Here is a 21,767-nt window from a genome sequence, read left to right on the forward strand (position 1 = left end):
TTCCGAGTTTTGTGTTACGGTTGTTAGCTAAAATCACGGGAAAAGCTCGGAAATTAGTTTGTAAAGGGTCCAGCCCCCCTCCTCTATAAATAGAGAGGTATACGGTCGATTTGTAATAATCAATCGAATCAATACAACTTCTATTCGCATTTATTTCTAGTACAATTAGGAGTAGTTCTAGTCTAGTTCTAGTTTAGTCTCTCGATCCCCAAATTCTCCGCTTCTCTTCGACTCTACGTCGATTAGAAGAGTCTAGGTCGGCCGGCCCGAGCCTAGACAACTCATAGGATCTCTCCTCCCCGACGGGGTCCCTCCCGGGAGCGAAATCTAGGCGCCGCCGGCGATCTTCCGCCGCCCCTGCGTACGCGCGGACAGTCAGGCCCCAGGGCGCGGACCGTCCGGCCGTCAGGCAGGAGCCCTAGCCTTGCACCAGGCCGCGGACCGTCCGGTACCTGCGCGCGGACCGTCCGCCCCTGTGCAGAGAGCACCGCCACGCCTCGCACCAGGCCGCGGACCGTCCGGCCCCTGCGCGCGGACCATCCGCCCCTGTGCAAAGGGCACCGCCACGGTTCTTGTTGAGTGTTTGGCGCTCCGAAAAGACGTCAATATACTTTTTGGCGACTCCGCTGGGGACAACACATATAGACCTATCAAATCGGCTCTCAATGGCCGGTTCAAAGGCTAACTCTGAAGTTTCCACCAGCAATATCATCACACCGACATGGGAAACCTTGCTGGCTGAAGAACAACTCTTGTTCGAGGAGCGTCAGGAGCAGTTGATCCAAGAAGCAAAGGCGAAGTTCCTGACCGACTTCAAAGTGGACAGGAACAACAAAGTCGTTCGGCAACGGGCAACGGATCTGGCTTCGCTCCAATCTACTACGATTACCCCCAATGTAAGTAACACCAACGAACTCCAATCTCTTAAAGCTTACATAGACGAGCAGCGAGAACAGTTGCAACGTATCGTAGGGGACACTACTACAAAACATGTTATATGAGACGGTTAATTTTCAGTTCTTAAGACGCTTATGAAGTGTCCAAATTTGATGGAGTCGTAAAAGATGTCCCACATTTAAGATGTTTAAAAACCGTCTTAAAAGATATTATATAAGACACTTTTTAATTTATAACCGTCTGAAAAAGGTATTTGTTTAAGTCATTTGTCCGATAAACCGTCTTAAATTAGGTTTTTGTTTAAGACACTGCTTCTAAAGAACCGTAGAGAATACAAACATTATAAGTCATAAAGTATTTATCAAACTGTCTCGAATATCCTACAATAATAGACGATTACAATAGGAAAACCATCTTATTTAGGTGACTAATAATGGACGTTTTAGAAACCGTCTTATTTAGGAGACTAATATTAGACATTTTGGTGACCGTCTTATTAAGATTTAAACGAAATGACTTACACGACAATACATTCTTCAATTTATAATCATTTTTTCAGACATCACGTTATAATAATTTGAAAGAGGATTATACATACACATATATTGAACAACATTATAATTAATATAATATAAATAAGTACCATTCAATATATCATAAATAAGCATTGTCAAACAAGGCATACATAAGTGTACTCTAAATCTAAACTAAAATACAACTGTTTGCACTAATGTTAAGCCTAACTTTATATGAATTCAAGTCTCCACACTTTTGCGACCACCAAATTTGAATTCCATTCTATGTTTTCCTGTACAACAAATAGGAGAAAACTAGACATAGCATGCAAAAAGCTCCAAGCAGCACGTCGATGACCTCGAAGCTGCCTTTGTGCTTCTCCTAGTTCTTGATCACTCCTACACGCCCGGTGTTCCTCCCGCCGGTCACCATGACCACGTTATCGACGTCAAACTTGAAGAAGTCCATGATCTTGTTGGTCTCTAGATCGATCTTGAGAGAGAGAGAAGGAAGCTAACAAGGTATGAATGCTCTTGCTTACACAGATTCCGTATCTTGTTTAATTGTTGGAGACCTGACACTCCAACTGCATAGAGAGAACAAAGAACACATGAGTCCTATACATGGAAAAGAAGAGAACAAATCATCATCACACTATAAATATATAATGGCCAAAATTAGGAACAGGCAAGAAGCAAGACCGAGAGAGATGTGGTTAGAAGACTAAGAGAGTGACTAATTGTTCAAAGAAATCACAGTATGGTCCAAACCGAAAACAAAAAGGGCAACAAGATGAATCAAAATGCAATATTTGCAGGAATTTTTTCTAAGATAGCCTTGGAACATACCTTGAATATGTTGAGCCAAACAATGTCAGAATACAACAATCCAAACATTCCTGGTACATCAAGGAATTGGTAGTGCCACCTCCACTTATCTCCACTCACCAGGCATAGCTATATCAGTAATCTAATAATGAAATGGGAAGCACTTTGTAGACATCAATTTCAATTTAAGCGACCTAAGGAAGAAGGGTTAGAAAAAATGTTTATCTTATACACAGGAAAGGAACAGAAACACCTTTCAACTTCATACTATGGTCAGAAATACATATTTACATTTAATTTAGAATAGCTTATCAATTTCTCACTAAACTACTGGGTAGCTCCCAAGAAGACTACTTGTACCTGTTGTTGCATTGACATGAAAACGGAAGAACAGTAGCGCGCCTTCTTTTTTGGTTTCACTGCAGGAGAAGAGCACAACCTTGTCATGGGAATAGGACAATCCAGAGCTTTATTTGGGGCTACAGAAGTAAATTGTCGATGCCAATAGAGGCAGATTAGCTCGGAAAAGTACAATATAACCTTTAATATGTAAGAAGCTAAAAGATACCTGCCAATCCATATGGTAAACACTCTGACCAAGTTTCATCCTTGCACTGCAAATGGCTTCTCAGAAAGCAGTGTGCTAAATGAATTCAAAATCACATCAATCATGTGAGCAAGAAACAGAAGGTATATTGCAAAATTCCATGCACATAATGTAGCTTAGACTGTAAAAGATAGGAATCCATTCAAGAAAATTTTCTAGAGTCAGTTTACCAGAATGGATTAATTATGATAATATTATGATACAATAATGATGCCAAACTGAGCAGAGGAAAATGTGGTTCAACAAAAAATAGTGTATTCGTTTTGAGTTGAAACTATAAATTAAGGAAGAAGTCAATTCAAGACTCAAAAAATTTCAAGGAAAACTTCGTATGTGATTATTGGATTGCCAACAGTAGGGCTGCTATCTGCTAGCTCTTGTGGTCAGGCGTTGGGAGTGCTTTTGGGTGGTCTCGCCTACTACAACCTCATGCATGCCTCTGAATCATGCTGTGAATAGATGCAGTGTGTGAACAGATGAGAACAGAAGCAGTGTGAGTACTACAGCCTACTAATGTATCTTTAAGACAGAAACATATAATCTGCAATGCCACCAGTAAGTAATTAAGCTAAATATGTACCATTTAAGTAGCAGTTCACCTACTTCGCATGCACAAGTATCACAGAAAAAGAAACACCAAGCTAGGAGCCCTAAGCAAAAGACATTTGTCGAATTAAACTTTAATGTATCTTCCAAACACCGCCAATCACATGAGTCAGCCTCAAGAAGCAATATAGGTACGCACATACCTTCACAAAAGCAGTCTGGGTAGGCTGTTTGTATCAGCAGCGATGTACCAAAAGATCACTAAAGAAGTCCTGAAGGAGGGGAAAACAGGGATGGGAAAGTGGACATTAGAAACCAAGCCAATACATCGTGTAATAAAGAGATCAGCTCCTGTTGCCAACAATGTTGTATACTAGTAAAGTGCGCGCGCCATGCGCACGTGGATTATAACAATGGGTGTGTGCTAAGTATATGATATAGTTTGGGGATATAGGCTATAAATATACTAAGAATATAGAAAGTAAATGTAACAAAATATGCGCCACTATGTACCAAACTGCATGGAACAATGGCTCATGCTAGTAGATAACATAGGGACCACATGTTGTTATATTTTTTTTTGAAGTGTCTTGCAGAATCCAGATATAAAATAATTAAATTGTAATTTGAAGGGAAGATTGACTTGTATCTGGTCCTTTAACATAACAGCCAGAGAGAAAAAAGGAGCATATGAGAAGGTAGCACTCAGATGAGTTCTAACAGCAATAACCAATTCGGAATTCGTTTTAAAAAAACTTGTACATGCACCACAACAATTAGGAAATAAGGATATAAGGATGGTACTCAGTAGCAGCAACTATGGCGTTTCCAGCTGATGCTTTTGCATCATCTTGGTTACATCGGTAGTCAACTGTAGTGGCTGTCGTGCACTTCCAGATGGAGTTTTCTGCAAGAAAAATGCAGTGAAGTTCAAAACTACATTGTGAGGCATCATGTTCATGTAATTCTGCTAGACAAATAATGGGATCATACATGGAAAAAAGGGTTGTTTACTTGTTTCTCTCCCAAATGATTGTCACAATGACGGAACAGATCTATAAGAAGATTTCCCCCTTGCCTGTGCAGTGTCGAGAAAACGAATTTATAACTGTGTGCACAACAAATATGCTATGGACAGTAATATGAATAAACCAAATCACATAATATCAGAGTAGAAGGGAAATGGAAAGCAAACAACGTTGGACCTTGTTTATTTTCTAGAAGTATAGTAATTGAAATTTATCAGCATTGTGCAGTAATTGGCAAATAAGATGATAGGTGGTTAATGCACATTGTATAAGTTATTATCAGCATGGTAAAACTGCAGCCAAATAAGTTGATTTCATTTGTATAGTTCATTATGATTTGCTCAAACACGCTAGTATAGATATATGACACTCATAAGTCCTAATGTTTAAATATCAGAAATCTATATCACACATGTGCACGAAAACAGTGGGGAATGTACTGTACAAAGGAAAAAACTCAAATAGAAATATAAGATGAGGATCAGAGTACTGATGTTGCCATTTTTTTATTTCCTACTGTTTGTCAAATTCATGTTGCTTATTACTTTGTACAGAAACAATTCAGATTACTAAGTGCACGTCTGTAATGTTATAAAAACATAAAATAGTTTGTTAGGGACGCCAAAGCAATTCAGAAATAAATGTTCTTAAGTAATTATCTTGTGCAGGTATAAGAAAAAGAGCTATAGTAGATTGTTTCAGGAAGTAAACAGAGGAATGGAGAGATAATTGGGAATTCTATATGTAAACATATTGTTTAATATATGTATATGTGCATCTACTATGAATATGTATGCAAACATATATTAATATTTATATCATCAATAGTACGATAGAGGGCCTGTTTGTTTCCTTGCAGTTCTATTAGAGATGTTTGTTTATATAAATTATTAGCGGGGGAAAGCGAAACAAATATTCCAAAATAAGCACCTAATGACATGTTTATGGACTATAATAAACTAGGTATCTACATTATATAATCCACTCCAATAAGTTGTGCTGTTTGTTTACCTCTTAGCTTATTTAAGTCCAATTATATAATCTAGAGGGTGAATAAACAGGGCCATATATATTATGTTGTGTTAATGTGTGTGTGTATATGTAACGTTGTACACAATAAAAAAGTATAAAACCTAGACTATTGTCATGGAAAATGTGATAAAGAAGGCTACCTTTTTCGGGTGATCGTATCCGATTTCCTAGAAGCTGTAGGCTTTGGAAAGAACTTTGCGATGGTTCCAAGCGACAAGCAAAGAAGGTGGTCAGCTCTCTGATAGATCGATCACATGCATGGTTGAATCCGAATAAACTGACCTCCCACGAGTAGGAATTCGAATCAGCGTCACTCTCGAATCAAACAAAGCAACGACGTCTCACCTGAACCATTCACGCGGCCATGCTGGTGGGGGAAAGAAGTCGCCGATGCAGCGACAACTACTGATTGCTGGACGGCATCGAGCGCCTCCACGCCCGCCTCCGCATCAGTTCGCCGATGTGCTACCTATGGATAAAGCACCAAAAGTTTTAACGTGAGAACTTTATACCAAGAGTTTTATGATAGAAAAACACAGCTTCCCGAGACAACCTTTGCAATTTCAGTCCCCTTGTTTCCAAGAACATTTTGAGCCTGCATAACAGTGACAAGCTGATAAGAATACAGTTTGAACCAATATTGCATTTTAAGTTGCAAAAACATTTTCTGTTCTCCGGGAAATAGCTCAGGGTGAGGGGAACATGTCACACCTGTGTAATGTCCACGGGCGAAGTTGTTCGCAGCATCTTCCTTGTGTGAGATGAGCTGCTCAGGATGGAAAAGCCGGCGGTACGCCCCGGTCTTCACCTCGTCAATCACAGTGGGCTCCAAGTCGACAAACAGGGCCCTTGGAACGTGCTTCCCTGCGCCCGTTTCACTGAAGAACGTGTTGAACGCATCCCTCGCGATCCCGACAGAGGTGTCACTGCAAGCGAACGGCCAAGGCTGAGAATTTGGATGATGTGAAATCTGTGAGTTGGACACAGAAACCGGTAGCTTGTCACATGCTTATCCTCGTTTCAGAAAACATGAGCTTCTTCTTTAATATGCAGGGTTTTATTTATCCTATCATGTATCTTTCTAACTTTTTAAGCAAGTGGTTTTGAACGCAGGGGTATCACATCGACTCTTAAGAGAAGATTTTTAGAGGTCAGAGCATCCAGCGAAGTTTCTCTAGCTTTTAAAGTGTTGTCTATGATCAACAAGTAAAGATCTTCCTCAGGATTATCTCAAAACCCCAACCTTTTTGAGACGACTGCTACAAGAACCCAGATGGCAGCCCTATCTTAAATGATTTTCTGAGCTAGAACTGGAATCATCTCGCATGGAAGTACAGAACAAAATTTGACATAATTCTCAAGGAAGGATGAGATAAACTGGAAGTGCATGAATTGGAATGGAAAGGGGCCTCACTTGGGCATGAGGCCATCAGGCTGGATACCATGCTCGAGGCAGTAGAGCTCCCAGCAAGAATTCCCTACCTGGATGCCTGCCTACGCGATATGGATGCTGATGATCTCCCTCATCTCCCTCACGCCCCCTTGCTCTGCCTCTGAATTAGGTTATGCAGCCTCGGGAGATTAGAAGCAATTATCCCTGCACTTGCACAGGGATGAAGCCTGAGGACCGAAAAGACCTGCACCACTGCAAACAGAAAAGGTGTGTACGGCAGGGTATAAGGGAAGGAAAGAAGACAAGGCAGCGTAGCGGCGTCAACCGGAACGAACGTTCTTCAGAAAGCAGACAACGACCGATGGGTTGTGCTACACTACACACGTTAGCCGGAAAGCAACCCAGACGGATAGAGTTCTCAGCGAGCGCGGCGCGGAGGAGAGGGAGGAGGTGCGCAAGATGGTGTTGCGAGGTATACCGGGGAAAGAAGCCATGGCCCAGTGGGGTCGCGTAGGTGCGACACGAGATGGAGAGGATGCCGCCCGGGACGGAGACCAGCCGATGCTGATCTTCTTCCCCAAGGACTCCAGCCCCAACGCTAGCGGGCCCGGGGGACGGCGGTTCACTGAAGATGGAGATGAGGACATGGTGGCGGCGGTGCTAGGGTTATGGGGTTTGTGGAAGACGAATGAGAGTGAAGTTGGCTCGCCGCTCGCATCGAACATGGAAGTGTAGGAGAAACCAACCCAATTTTGGGCTACTGTCAGCGACTCATTAGATTTAGCATCAGAGTAGGTAGGATGGATTAAATTAAAAGAAAGTATAATGACATTTAAAAAAAGATGCACAAGATGATCGTTGAAACTAGTGTTTTAATATAGTATAAAATATATAAAAGATTTGTCAAATTAGTTTTATAATTAGGCTACATTTAATACCCGTAATTATCATTCAAATATTTAATATGGTAGTGACTAAATTTTATTTGGGTGGAACCAAACATCCCCTGAAATAATTTTTTTAGTCTGAAGTCGCCCATAATTTTGATAATTTTTTTTCAGGTCCGAAGTTAGAGCACATCCACATATCTGCAAGCTTGAGCACGCGGCACGCAGAAACGCAATGAAAGCTACAAACCCAGTGGGTTTTAATAAGAAAAGATTAAAAGAAATCATTTTAAGGCTAGTTTGGGAACCCTGTTTTCCCAAGGGATTTCCATTTTCCCAAGAGAAATTAGTTCATTTTCCCTTGGAAAAATTGGAATCCCTTGGGAAAACGGTGTTTCCAGACTAGCTCGGGTTTCCTTGTTTAGTCCGAAACTCTAAAGTGGTCGGGTTTTTGGAGTTTGACAATGTAAATGTAAAAGTACTGATATATTCATCATAGATGGATATATCTTCCTAAACCCCTTGGTAGGTAAATGATAGGAATTAAAGGAAAATGATGACTTATGTCTCTTGTGTGACACATTAATGATCGAGTCACATGTGGGTCTATTTTACCATCTATATCGAGTTGCAGAAATAAGTTTTACATTTTATATTATATATATAATCAAACTAAGCCGAATTCACTATTCACTACGTTTTTCATAATATGTCTTATTAGAAATATCATACAAAGAAGGTTTCATATTTAGAAGTGTCTAGTATACTTACTAACATTTAAGACAGTCCTTATAGTCTACGCGACTCTAATACTATCTTTATTTGAGATGGTTTCATATATAGACGTGTCTAATATACTAACCAAAATCTAAGACAATTCTTGCAATCTTAATGACTCAAAAGGTATATTTATTTTAGGCGGTTTTCAATAACAATCTGTATTAAATCAATATAAGACATTTCTTACGATGTAACTATCTCAAAACACTTCTTTATTAAAGACGGATCTCTAACAAACCGTCTTACCTTACTCATCACCATATGATAAAAGACGCTTCTATAAAATACACTAATATCCGTCTTAAAATGTGCGTCTTAAATAAGCATATCTCTAGTAGTGGGATATACAAAATGATCATAAAAGGCTAGTGTGTGTGCTTGATAAGTCTACTATGGCAAATCTTCCTTCGCACGAGGTTGAATTGAGGGAATACACACATAATTCATCGGCTACAGGTTGTCACGACCAGTCACAACCCCTTTATGGGATGCCGATGGACATGTACCCTGGGCAACGATAGCCTCCCATGCACATCGGTGATAAATTTGCCGATCTGCACGTGTCCGGACCGTCCGTATGTGGGCGCGGACCGTCCGGGCCAGCGGCGGCCGATTCCATTTTTAGAAGCGAATTACCGAGACCTACACCCAAGCCGCCACATGCCGTGCAAACCCTAGATAACCCATTTGGACCATCTGCATATGGCGCCAGACAGTCCGAATACAATGTCGGACGGTCCGGCCACATGGCCGGACAGTCCGCGCATGGAGCCGGACGGTCCGCGTATTTAACCGGACGGTCCGGCACAGAGTTTTTTAAGGAGGATGGATATCCAACTCCGTATCCGTCCCAGCTAGACTCCCCATCTCACCATACGACACACCAGCACCATAATATAATCTATCAAACCCGTGAGAGTGAGTACTTTCCGGCCCCTAGAAGGCCAGAAGGGAATGGCCAGTCCTATGAGCCTCATAGGGCATGCATTAACGCGCCGCAAAACCTAAACCAATGGGGAGGAAAACAATATACCAACATCCAAACAAACTCACCCATATTGGATCAAAGAGCCGGTGGTCTCCCACCGGCTGCCATCAATATAGTAAGGGAGGAAATAGCTGGGGCGTGGCAGATATAGTAAGGGAGGAAATAGCTGGGGCGTTCCGAGATAAGCTCGGAATTAGTATAGTCCCTGGGGGGCAGTCATATCGGAGACCTTATGATAGCCAGTTTGACCGGCTCCCATACCCACAGGGGACCAGAATACCCGAATTCGTAAAGTTTTCGGGTGACCAAGAAAAGAGCACGCGTGAGCACATAGACCAGTTCTTAGCACAGTTAGGAGAATTGGCCGACACCGAAGCATTCCGTGTACGTTTATTTTCATTATCTTTAACAGGGACTGCATTCACATGGTATGCCACGCTCCCTCCTAATTCCATTTTGTTGTGGGGAGATTTAAAACAAAAATTTCATGAACATTTCTTCTCTGGCGATTATGAGCTAGATTTAGTAGACTTAGTGGCCCTACGACAATAAAAGGATGAATCGGTTAGTGATTACATCCGGAGATTCTGGGATACAAGAAACCGATGCTTTCAAATTCATTTAACAGATAAACAACTGGCAGGAATAGCCTTTGATGGATTGCGCTATTATTTAAAAGAGAAATTAGAAGGCATCCAGTTCTTTACGCTAGCACAATTACATCAGAAAGCTTCGGCTTGTGAAAGCCGAAGCAAAGAACTAATCAAAACGGTTCATCATAAGGTCCATATAGTAGAACACAATCAAAGTAGTTGGGACGGTGAACCAAAGGAAATTTACACTGCCGAAATAGTTTGGCCTGAGCAGGCCAAATCTTCGGCTGTTCAAAAGAAACAGCAGGAGGAGATTAAGTTTACATTTAATGTTGGCAAATGTGATAAGATATTCGATGAATTACTAAAAAATGGTAACATTAAAATTGATTATATCGTTCCACCTGCCGACGAACTAAAGCGTCGCGCATACTGCAAGTGGCACAACTCATTTTCCCATGCCACTAATGATTGTAATATGTTCCGACGACAAATCCAATCAGCCATTAACGAAGGACGATTGAAATTTCAGGAGGACACGAAGCCTTTTCCAATGAATATGATCGACTTCAAGGGCAAAAGGGTCCTAATTCGGCCCAGCACAGCCGATAAGGGCAAAGACAAAGAAGTCATCATCGGCAACTCACGGGAGGCCGATGGAAACAACAAAATTTCTTGCAGGAAAGTGGTGGCCGAGAAGACTCCTGATGGAGGAGAGACACTGAAAGTAACCATCACAAACTCCGGCACTGGGGGGCAAGCACAGACAAGGGGATATGCGCGAGAACCCATACTACGCATCGCGGACGGTCCGGTATCCAGGCGCGGACGGTCCGTAGCATCACCGGACGGTCCGGAGCGTTCCAGCGGACGGTCCGGCAACGCCGAAGAGCCACGGCGACCACGTACCTTCAAACCACGACGACCAGAAATAGGTACATGGAAAACTAACACGTTCAAGGCAACTGGTCGGTTGGTAAAATCTAGCCAAACCTTTGATCAATTATTGTCTAAATATGTGAAAAAGAAGGCTGGTCCCAGCAACCGGCCACCAAAGGGACCTCGCTTACTCACCCAGGTGTGACGGCAGGTTAGGCCGATTAGACCACCACACCAATCGGAAAGGACGGGAGGTCATAATGTTCAATTAAGACCTAACGTGCCTGCATGGACACCTCCACCACCATATCCACCTATGCCATATACATACACATACATACCTCCACCATATGTCCCAAATCAAATGTGAGGCATGCCACCATACCCATTTGGGATGCCACAGTACCCCGCTTGGGGGCACCCCAAACATCTGTATTCAATAGGTTGACACCTCCAGTACAAGACCGATTGAGAGCCCCTCAATCTGGTCCACGAGCACAAGCCCAACAAGATTGCCGAACAACTCGGCCCCAAAGGCTGACTAATCCGGCAGGGGGACATACAGCTACAACCCCCAACAGTACGAAAAAGGGAGACATCATTAAAATAGGAACGACAGATGTCGTCGTACAACAAAATAACGAAGGACCGATGATTTTTGGTGAATCGACCAACACAAACAAAAAAGAAAGTACGACTGTCAATAAAATAGCCGATCCAAAATACTCCATGCCCCGATGGTGCCCATCGAGATTGACACGATCACAAAAGCGAAAATTACAGCGCCTTAGAGCAAAGGAGAATCAGGAGAAGGAGGCGGAAAAAATATTAAATGACACACATCCGCAGTATCCGCCACCACAAAAGAGATGGAGACCAAAGGCTGTTGAGGAAAATCAAACGGCCATAAAGACGGAAAATAAAACAACAACTGGGCAGCTCTTTGCAGGTATAGCAGACAGTCCGGCTATAAAGACCGGACCAACCGTACAGGACGCGGACCGTCCGACCCCTGAGGCCTACTCATCCGCAATACACCATGACACCTGCAACGACGTACCAACACCCATGGAGGAAGACGACCTGCAAGGAGAAGATCTGGTCGACTACAAAGCTACGCCAGAACACTTTGAAAATTAGGAAAGCAAGGTGACGAATTGGTCAGGACCAGTATGGCGCTCGGCGGTATTGGGACTAACGGTTCGATTAAAGCTAAAGGGGTCAAGTCCGTTGAATCAACCGTCGGGACTAAGGCCACTGCGTGTCATCCTAGTAAGTGTCAAGATGCCTAAGAAAACTGATGTGATCACATCGAGTTAGTTGCTTTTGGTTTGCTCAACTTCACCAAAAGGTAGGGGGGCATATGTTTGGAACCAAATTGAGCCTTGCGGACGGTCCGGCCCTGAGGCCGGACGGTCCACGGTCCGGACAGTCCGTGCCTGGGGGCCGGACGGTCCGCGCGTGCGCAGAGCAGATTAGGGTTCCGAGTTTTGTGTTACGGTTGTTAGCTAAAATCATGGGAAAAGCTCGGAAATTAGTTTGTAAAGGGTCCAGCCCCCTCCTCTATAAATAGAGAGGTATACGACCGATTTGTAATAATCAATCGAATCAATACAACTTCTATTCACATTTATTTTTAGTACAATTAGGAGTAGTTCTAGTCTAGTTCTAGTTTAGTATCTCAATCCCCAAATTCTCCGCTTCTCTTCGACTCTATGTCGATTAGAAGAGTCTAGGTCGGCCGGCCCGAGCCTAGACAACACCTAGGATCTCTCCTCCCCGACGGGGTCCCTCCCGGGAGCGAGATCCAGGCGCCGCCGGCGATCTTCCGCCGCCCCTGCGTACGCGCGGACCGTCCGGCCGTCAGGCAGGAGCCCTAGCCTTGCACCAGGCCGCGGACCGTCCGGTACCTGCGCACGGACCGTCCGCCCCTGTGCAGAGAGCACCGCCACGCCTCGCACCAGGCCGCGGACCGTCCGGCCCCTGCGCGCGGACCGTTCGCCCATGTGCAAAGGGCACCGCCACGGTTCTTGTTGAGTGTTTGACGCTCCGAAAAGACGACAACAATTATATATATATATATATATATATATATATATATATATATATATATATATATATATATATATATATGAACTTAATTAGTTTTGTCTAAATTATAATTATTAAAGTGGAACTCAATTCCAACGAAATAAACGGGGCCTTAGAGATTTAGAATATTCTTAATATTGAATGCCTAAACTATATTTTAGGGGAATAAAGGAAAACAAAGCTCCAATGGCTCTCTGTCAGCTCCCAATCGGGTCGCATATGAGAACCCAACTCGTTGCTGCGAATATTTGCGCCGACGCCGTTGCTCCCAATCGCCACGATTTTTCTTTTTCCCGCGCCCTCCTCCTGCCTTCGCACCTCTATCGGTCGATTTGGTGCGCGTGTTGCGGCGGAGAGCCGGCGACCTCTGCTGCTTGCCGCTACGCTATCCTCCACTGCGACATGAATCCCAGAAACAGCGCGTCTCTAACGGATGGAACAAGGTCGCCGACGACAGGAAATCACTCCGCGGCGGACGGAGATGTAGAGGTACGTGAATCGAGTTCCGTGTAAACTCCAGTTCTTGGCTGCATCTTCCTTGTGTGCGAACCCTAGTTCTTTTCAGCATCTTGATCTTGATTGCAAATCAGAATGCATCTTGAATCAGACTGAAGCTTGAGTGTGAACTCTATTTCTTGATCTCTGATGTAGATGTAGACTGAAGTTTGGTTTACTAGGCATAATTTGGATGCACAGTCCAATCAACCCTAGTTCTTGCATAACCTGCATTGAAGTTTTCATTATTAATTAATCTGTACTGAGAAGGAAGGCAAGAAAAAACACATCATGTTGCTGTTTTTTTTTATAATAGAGAGTGTCTTTTATAATATGTACTAATAAGGAAGGCAAGAAAAACATATGAACACATTACGTATGTAGGATAAAAAACTATCAAATGATCACCACATTCATTGACTAGTCATTTTCAAAATACCTGTGGTCACCCTTAACACATGTTGAATATATAAAAAATAAATGGAGCATCTGCAATGAGGAGAAAGGAAGAATGAGAGTTGATGATTTATGCAATGAGGAGCATCTGTACGATAGTATTTCAGATAATGATTTGCAGTTTGCAACTAGGAGAGCGAGGTTTCACAGTTAGTTCATGTTTATTAAACTATGTTTTTTTGTAAACACAGCAGCAAAGTTTTACTCCATGATAAAATATACTTGCAGCTATTTAGGTGAACGTATACAAACTGAAAATGATTGACTAAATTACAATGTATCAGTAAATCACACATTAGAAAACTGCATTTGTTACTTCATCAAACTTGAAAACACACTAGACAACAGGGCTCCAACAAAAGCAACACAAATATAATTACCACCTAACTTTCATTAGGTTCAGGAATTTCTTGAGTTTTGTGACTCCCAGCAGCCAGACAATATGGAGATATGTTAGAGGATAGTCCACCAGAAGTTGAAGATCGTAAGAGGCCAAGTGGAATTTTTTTTTTAAAAAAAAAGCTAAAGCATTGCGAAGAGGTGGAAAAGATTCTTATTTGGAGGCTTCAAAACATTTATGGGAAAGAGAAGAAGGAGGTTGTTGCAGAGAAAGAAAAGAAAAATGAGGAAAAAGGTTCAATCTTTCATATGAACTAGAGAAAGAGAGGCTTCAGGTTTTGATCATATTAGGGCTGCAAATGAGGCAAAAAAAAAATAGAGGTAAAGGAAAGCGAGATACAGATGAAAAGAATGTTAGAGGAAGAGAGGATTATGACAATGGACATCAGTTCAATCTTTCATATGAACTAGAGAAATATATATAGGGCTGCAAATGTTGGGTGTGGAGTCGAACTTTCATGTTTTTTTTTCCAGACTCGCTCTCTGTTGTGTGTGCATGTCTGTGCGAGGTGGAGTCAGATGTGCGTGTGTTTATAAATTACAGTATGAATCAGAGCTTGTGCTGTTGTCTCGTATGCTGAACTGCAAATATAATTTCCACTTGTTGTTGCCAGCAAATAGAAAGAAGAAATATAGCAGGTAATATTGAATACTTGTATGTTATGAATACTAATGCTAGCAGCTACCGCTACCAGTATGTCTGGAGTGGACTCACAAATAACATAGCTAGCAGTTCAAGCTCGCGACCTAGAACAGAAGGAACCAGATCTACGGAGGTTTGCATGTGATGTACTGTGGCCGCGCGACATGTAACGTTAACAGATTTTGACATGAGCTGTTGGAGCATTGTTTTTTTCTGGATTTATTATTTTTAAGAAGATCTAGATGTACATGTTTTGGGAGTTATATTTTTGGGAATTGTTGGGCCTTTAGCCATATTTACGTGATAGGTATAATGATGCGTAGCGTGCCCGTTCTTTCTACAGCTGGTTGGTTATGTGCCATGATGGCATGATCAGATAGATCATTGTAATAAGCATCCGCGCGCATCACCATCACAGCAGCGGCAGGAGGGTAGTAGCCGAAAGGAAAACCACCAACAGCGACGGCGACGGCGAGAGGTCAAAGGAATTCAGGCGACAGGATGAAGGGCTGGTTTCACCAACCGCCCGCCTAGCTCCTTCCGGTGCGCATATGCACCACACCAATGTGGACAAACGATGCATCGCTCAGGCGTCGTCGTCTCTCGCCCGTCGGCCGTCGCCAAGTCGCCATGCTAGCAGAGCGATCGAGCGAGGAGAGGCACGCTAACGATGGATCGTCGTCCACAGATGTGAAGCGGAGGTGGGACCGTGGGAGACGATCGACGGCGACCTCGCTCTCGTCTCCTTCGTCGGCTGGGCCTACAGGGCAATCTCGGCCACCTGCTACACACGCAATTTTTCTTAGAAAAGGGAATATATAATTACATCCGCTGCATGTAAAATGTATGAAGCTGTCCAACAAACAACGATTAAAAAAGATACTCCCGACAACAGCAACAAAACAAGGATAATACTAACAGCACAAACATAATATGCGAGTCCAAAGCAGAGACAAAACGACAAAACGCAAGCTACTATAATGTAATCCTGTTAGAACAGTTCTATCCATTGCAAGCAAAATCTGCATCATGGTCGTTTCAAGCAGACGTCATCCCAACTTTATTTGTGGTTCGTCTCCTCCCTTTAGCAGTATTGCCCACTCCCTCATCTAGTACGTTCCCCCTGAAGACTAACTGCAAAGGAGTAGTCACTTGTGCATTGTTAAAAATAACACCATTTCTGCATAACCAAATTGCCCAGCAAATGGCACAAGTTCCAAACCAAATCTTGTTCCTAAGGTTCCCCTCTACCCTTCCATCGACCTTCCAAACATATAATGTAAGGTTCTAGGTGGTAAGATATTAAAGGAGACCTGAACACACCGCCATACACATCTAGCAATATAGCAATAAAAAAGGTGTTGAATGGATTCATCCAAAATACATGCAACACAATTTAAACTTCCTTTTCCATTGCTTTTTTGCTAGGTTGTCTTTGTAAGAACTATGTTCTTGATAAGATACCACATAAAAACCTTAATCTTTAGAGGAATCCTAAGTTTCCATATAAGATGTCTTATAGTTGCAATATGCGGCATTATAAGGGCTCGGTACATTGACCGAACCGTGAACCAACCATTCGGATGTAGAGACCACTCGAATGTGTCTATCTGATCAGTTAGTTGAGTATTCATAGCCATGGTTGTAGGTTGCAGCCACACCACTAAGTTATTACCAACCAAAGACCTTCGAAAAGCTACATTTAGTGATGTAGTTCTGAAAACATCCGAAACAGTCGCTTTCTTCTTTCTAGCAATGACGTAAAGGATAGGATATAAATATTTGAAAGCTATATTACCACACCATCTATCTTTCCAAAATCTAATTTGCGTCCCATCCCCAAGCTTGACACGCCCTAAACCCAAGAACATATGTTAACCTTCATTAGACCTGCCCAAAAGTGAGAATCACCATGCATATGTTCTACTTCGGTAAAGGTTTTTCCTCTCATATATTTATTTCGCAGGATTGTCTGCCATAGGCCATCCTCATTAATCAGCTTAAAAATCCATTTACTCAATAAGCACTTATTCTGGAGGTCAAGATCTATGACCCCCAAACCTCCCAAGTCTTTTGGAGAGCAGACTATGTTCCATTTTGTAAGTTTGTATTTCCTTTTATGCCCCTCCTCGTTCCAAATAAAACGAGATCTAATTTGATCCAGTCTGGCAAGTACCTCTCTAGGCACCTCAAAAAAGGATAGCATAAACATCGTAAGACTCATCAAGATCAAATTAACAAGGACCAAACGCCTCCCAGTGGACAAAAGTTTTCCTTTCCAGCCATTTAGTCTTTTCTTAAACCTTTCCTCAATTACCATCCAGTCTGCGTTGTTAAGCTTTCTATGATGCATAGGAATTCCAAGGTACTTAAAAGGAAGTTGTCCCTTGTCGCACCCAAATTTTTTTGAATACTCTATTATCAAGTCGTTTGTTGAATCGTAGCAAAATATTTCACTCTTATTAAAATTAATTTTTAATCCTGAGAGCTGCTCAAAAGTCATAAGCAGTAATTTCAGGTTCTTAGCTCCTTCCAGATCATTATCCAGAAAAATAATAGTATCATCTGCATATTGAAGGATCGAAAGACCCCGTTCATAAGATGCAGAATTACCCCCTAAAGAGGTCATCATCCTTAGCTCTACTAATTATTATAGCCAGCATAGCCACAACTATATTAAAAGGATAGGCAAAAAGAGGTCACCTTGCCTTACTCCTTTTTCTAGTTTGGAAGTAGTGGCCATAATCCTCGTTTACCTTAACTGAAACACTCCCCCTTTGAAACTATTTTTTGAATCCAAGAGCACCAAGTATCAAAAAAAAACCTTTCATCCTAAAAACCTGTTGTATAAACGGCCATTTAATTTTGTGATAAGCTTTCTCAAAATCTAAATTTAAGATTATCCCATCTTCCTTCTTATGCATTTCATGCAAAGTTTCATGTAAAGTAAGAACGACTTCCAAAATACCGCCCCGGTAAAAAAGTTGTCTGCAGAAATCTAATTATTTTATCAGCAACTCTAGAGATACGATTTATAAGTACTTTAGTAAAGATTTTAAAGCTTACATTCAACAAACAAATTTATAAGTACTTTTGCAAAGATTTTAAAGCTTACATTCAACAAACAAATTTATAAGTACTTTTGCAAAGATTTTAAAGCTTACATTCAACAAACAAATTGGACGAAACTGTTGTATCCTTGTAGCCTCATTTTTTGGAACTAAGGTAATAAATCCAAAGTTAAGACTATGGATGTTTAAAATTCCACCTGCCTGCCCCCTGCCCTGTTGAGCATGGATCGCCGGATCGGGATGATGACCGTGAACCTCGGCGGCATTTCATGAGATCGCATTCGCCATTCGCTCCGCTGCTACCGTCACTGTAGTACGCCAACCACCAAACAACAACCACTGCTCCCCTCTTCTCCTCTCCTGTTGACCCGGCGGCTTCCTTCCCTGTCCCTGTTGACCCGGCGGCTCTCACCTTGTGGTAGACTGGACGCTTGTGGTAGACTGGACGGAAATGCCGCCTCTGACCGACTGATCTCGTCAACAACAACCTGCGTGTTTCTTCTCCTTCCATCTCTGTTTCTTTTCCCATTCAACGCTCCAGGGGAGAAGTTAAAACTGGTGCCACATCCTGCTTGGTGCTGTGCATCCACCATCACCGGGGAGAAGTTTCTTTCCCCTTTTTTTTATCCCATTAATTGGGGGGTCACAGTCTACACGAATGAATTCGAATCCTCTCTTGTGTTTCGTCTCGACGACGCGTGGAATCATCAGAGCAAGAATCATGAATGTACATTCACCATGAACAAAACGTGTGACAGAATCACACACCTCGCAACGAGGAATGAAGAATGAACGGCAATGAATTCGACCACCCTCCCTTCGCCATGGGCGGCGGTTGATGCATGAACGAAAACCGGAAAAGAATGGACTCATCCATCCGTCCGTCCGTCAGGCTCAGCTCAGGCCAGGGCTCCCGACCGGTCCATGGACGTGACGGAGAGGCTGGCGCTGGAGGAGCTGTTCCCGAACGCGCCGGTCCCGCGGTCGCGGTCGCTTCCCTCGCAGAGCGCGAAGGCCGTCTCCAGGTTGGCCACGATGTCGGCCATGGCGGGGCGGTCCTTGCCCTCCAGCTGGACGCAGTGCACGGCGGTGTACGCCACCAGCTCCACCGCCTCGGCCTCGTGCGCCGCGGGCTCCGGCGCGCGCGGGTCCAGCACCTTCCCGAGCTCCCCGCCCATGATGCTGGGCACCGCGTAGTCCACCACGCTCACGGGGCTCCCGCCCTCCGCCTCCTTGAAGATGGCGCGCCGCCCCGTCAGCGACTCCAGCATCACCACACCGAACCCGTACACGTCGCTCTTCACCGTCAGGTGGTGCAGCCCGTAGTACTCCGGGTCCATGTACCCCACCGTGCCGGCGGCCTTCGTCGTCACCGCCAGCTGCTGCGACCGCGACTCCTCCGACGATGGCTCCGGGGACCCCGTCAGCGACAGCCCGAAGTCCGACACGCGCGCCGTCCACCCGCCGTCCAGCAGGATGTTGGACGACTTGATGTCGCGGTGGATGATGGGCGGCACGGCGTAGGAGTGCAGGTACTCGATGCCGCGGGACGCGTCCAGCAGGATCTTGATGCGCAGCTTCCACGACGACGCCACGGGCGACGGCGCCGCCGAGGCCTTGGGGTGCAGGTGGTCGTAGAGCGCGCCGTTCTTCATGTACTCGTACACCAGCAGCCGCTCCTCCGCCTCCTCGCAGTAGCCCACCAGGCCCACGAGGTGCTTGTGGTGGAGCCGGGACAGGAACACCAGCTCCGACCGGAACGCGCTCTCCTTCTCCTGGAACCGGCGCGCGCGGGGGCCTGACTCGCCGCGCTTGATGGCCACCTCGCGCCCGTCGGGGAGCTTGCCCCGGTACACGGTGCCGAAGCTGCCCTCCCCGATCTTCGCCTCCAGCGCGAACCCTTTGGTGGCCGCCTCCAGCTGCGCGAAGGTGAACTCCTCGGCGGGGTCCTTGAACGACGACGGCCCGCTGCGCTGCCGCGTCATCGCGCGCGACAGCTGCCGCCGGAACAGGCCGCGCGCCCGCGACCCGTTCGGCGACCCGTAGGGGCTCCCGGAGGCTGCGGCACCTCCGCCGCCGCCGTTGTTGTCGGCACCCGTGCCGGCGGCGGCGGCACTGATGTTGGGCTGCACCGAGTTGTGCACCCGCTTGTTGCTGCAGAAGCCGAAGACGAGGCAGTAGACGATGGAGCAGAGCCCCGCGAAACCACCCACCGCGCCGACCACGCAGAACGCGATCCAGGCCTTGGACACGCGTCTACTCGACGACGGCGGCGGAGAAGGGGGTGCGGGAGCAGGCGGCGGCGGCGAATCGTCGCAGAGGGCGTCGCAGATCCCGCCGGAGCCTCCGCAGAACTTCTGCGACTGCGACATGAAGCCGCACCCGCGGCATGAGCTGTCGTCGCTGACGCAGACGCCCGGGCGGATCCTCGGGAGCGGCACCGGCGCGGCCACGGCGCCCGCGGACCAGCAGTACACGCTGAAGTCGCTGGACGCGACGCCGCAGGTGAAGTTGCCGCCGGCGACGAGGAAGGCGAAGGAGATCCCCAGGGCCGGCTCGTACAGGGTGGTGGTGGGTCCCCCGAGGGTCCAGCAAACCGCGGTGTGGTCGGGCCGGCGGAGCGCGCACGCGTGGGAGTCGCCGACGGCGAGGCCGTAGCCGAAGAGGTCCCGCGGCAGGGCGCCGGCGGAGGCGTCCGAGCCCGAGCAGAGCGCGGCGCCGGAGGCGAGCACGGCGCAGGCGCGGGCGCCCCCCGCGGCGAGGTACGGGGCGGCGGACGCGTTGGCGAGGCCCGCCTGCACGGCGCTACCCTGCGGGCCCCAGCAGCGGACGGCGGCGGACGCGTTGGCCTGGACGGCGCAGGAGAAGCCGTCCCCGGAGACGAGGGAGCGGAACGCGCCGTCGGCCCGCGCGGGGAACCGGCCCCCGCCGCGCCACCATAGGACCACCTTCCCGGAGGCGTCGTAGGCCGCGACGTGGCCGCCGCCGACGGCGAGGTCCGCGAGCGGGGCGGGCCCGTTGTAGAGCCGCCGGAGCTGCCCCCACTGCGGCGCCGGCGTGGACGGCCAGCAGAAGAGCGCGGCGCCCCCCGCTTGCAGGCCGCACACGAAGCCTCGCCCCGCGGAGAGCTCCGCGAAGGCGATGGCGGACGGCGCGACGGGGCTGGCGGAGTTGGAGCTGGAGGGCCCCTGGAGCGGCGCGCAGTAGACGGTGCCGTTGGGCTCGGCGACGCCGCAGACGGTGGGGGAGGTGGAGGAGGCCGAGACGGCGAGCGTGGACGCGGCGGAGGCGGCGGGCAAGGCAATGGCGAGGAGGAGCAGGAGGAGGCGCGGCCGCGGGGTCATTGGGTGGAGGTGGAGGAGGAGCGCGCCCCTGCGGCGGCCGCCGACATCTGCGAGGCGAGGCGCGGCGCGTGGAGACGGAACTGAGGAGCGCGCGGACGAAATGGACTAAAAGCGCGCGGAAGAAAAAAAGGTGGAGAGAACACGCGGCGGCCGGCGGGTGCTGCTGTTGAATTGTCGGGGGGTGGGCACGACCTGGACGCCGTCTCCGCTTCCGCGTGGGCTTTTTCGTTTGGTGCCGTGCCGTGCTCTGCTCTGCTCTGTTCCTAACAGTAACAGCTCCTATGTGTCCGTCAAT

General features: G+C 46.2%; 1 protein-coding gene and 2 long non-coding RNA genes across 42 annotated transcripts; 1 reads left to right on the top strand and 2 right to left on the bottom strand.

The window, feature by feature from the left end:
• Nucleotides 1–1,522: 1,522 nt before the first annotated feature.
• Nucleotides 1,523–7,603, bottom strand: LOC103635928 (uncharacterized). 40 transcript variants are annotated; one of them, XR_004852090.1, is made up of 12 exons: nucleotides 7,325–7,600; nucleotides 6,868–7,098; nucleotides 6,165–6,379; nucleotides 6,007–6,048; nucleotides 5,594–5,922; nucleotides 4,387–4,471; nucleotides 4,198–4,300; nucleotides 3,597–3,665; nucleotides 2,809–2,883; nucleotides 2,601–2,659; nucleotides 2,262–2,434; nucleotides 1,523–1,999 (listed from the first exon to the last, which is right to left on the bottom strand). It is a non-coding gene; the product is annotated as an uncharacterized lncRNA (long non-coding RNA). The 40 variants fall into 40 exon arrangements; XR_004852087.1 differs by having other exon boundaries at nucleotides 1,806–1,999; nucleotides 2,262–2,659; nucleotides 5,594–5,646; nucleotides 5,799–5,922; XR_004852092.1 differs by having other exon boundaries at nucleotides 1,806–1,999; nucleotides 2,262–2,382.
• A 5,610-nt stretch (nucleotides 7,604–13,213) lies between these two features.
• LOC103635929 (uncharacterized) lies at nucleotides 13,214–15,066 on the top strand. Its single transcript, XR_557706.3, has 2 exons — nucleotides 13,214–13,553; nucleotides 14,413–15,066. It is a non-coding gene; the product is annotated as an uncharacterized lncRNA (long non-coding RNA).
• Nucleotides 15,067–18,168: 3,102 nt separating this feature from the next.
• LOC103635931 (putative serine/threonine-protein kinase-like protein CCR3) lies at nucleotides 18,169–21,573 on the bottom strand. Its single transcript, XM_008658303.4, has one exon. It carries the CDS (start codon nucleotides 21,470–21,472, stop codon nucleotides 19,028–19,030), a length of 2,445 nt encoding a protein of 814 aa, XP_008656525.1. The 5' UTR covers nucleotides 21,473–21,573; the 3' UTR covers nucleotides 18,169–19,027.
• Nucleotides 21,574–21,767: the final 194 nt, after the last annotated feature.

The sequence above is a fragment of the Zea mays genome, chromosome 8 (genome assembly GCF_902167145.1).
Source record: "Zea mays cultivar B73 chromosome 8, Zm-B73-REFERENCE-NAM-5.0, whole genome shotgun sequence".
Lineage (NCBI taxonomy): Eukaryota > Viridiplantae > Streptophyta > Magnoliopsida > Poales > Poaceae > Zea > Zea mays.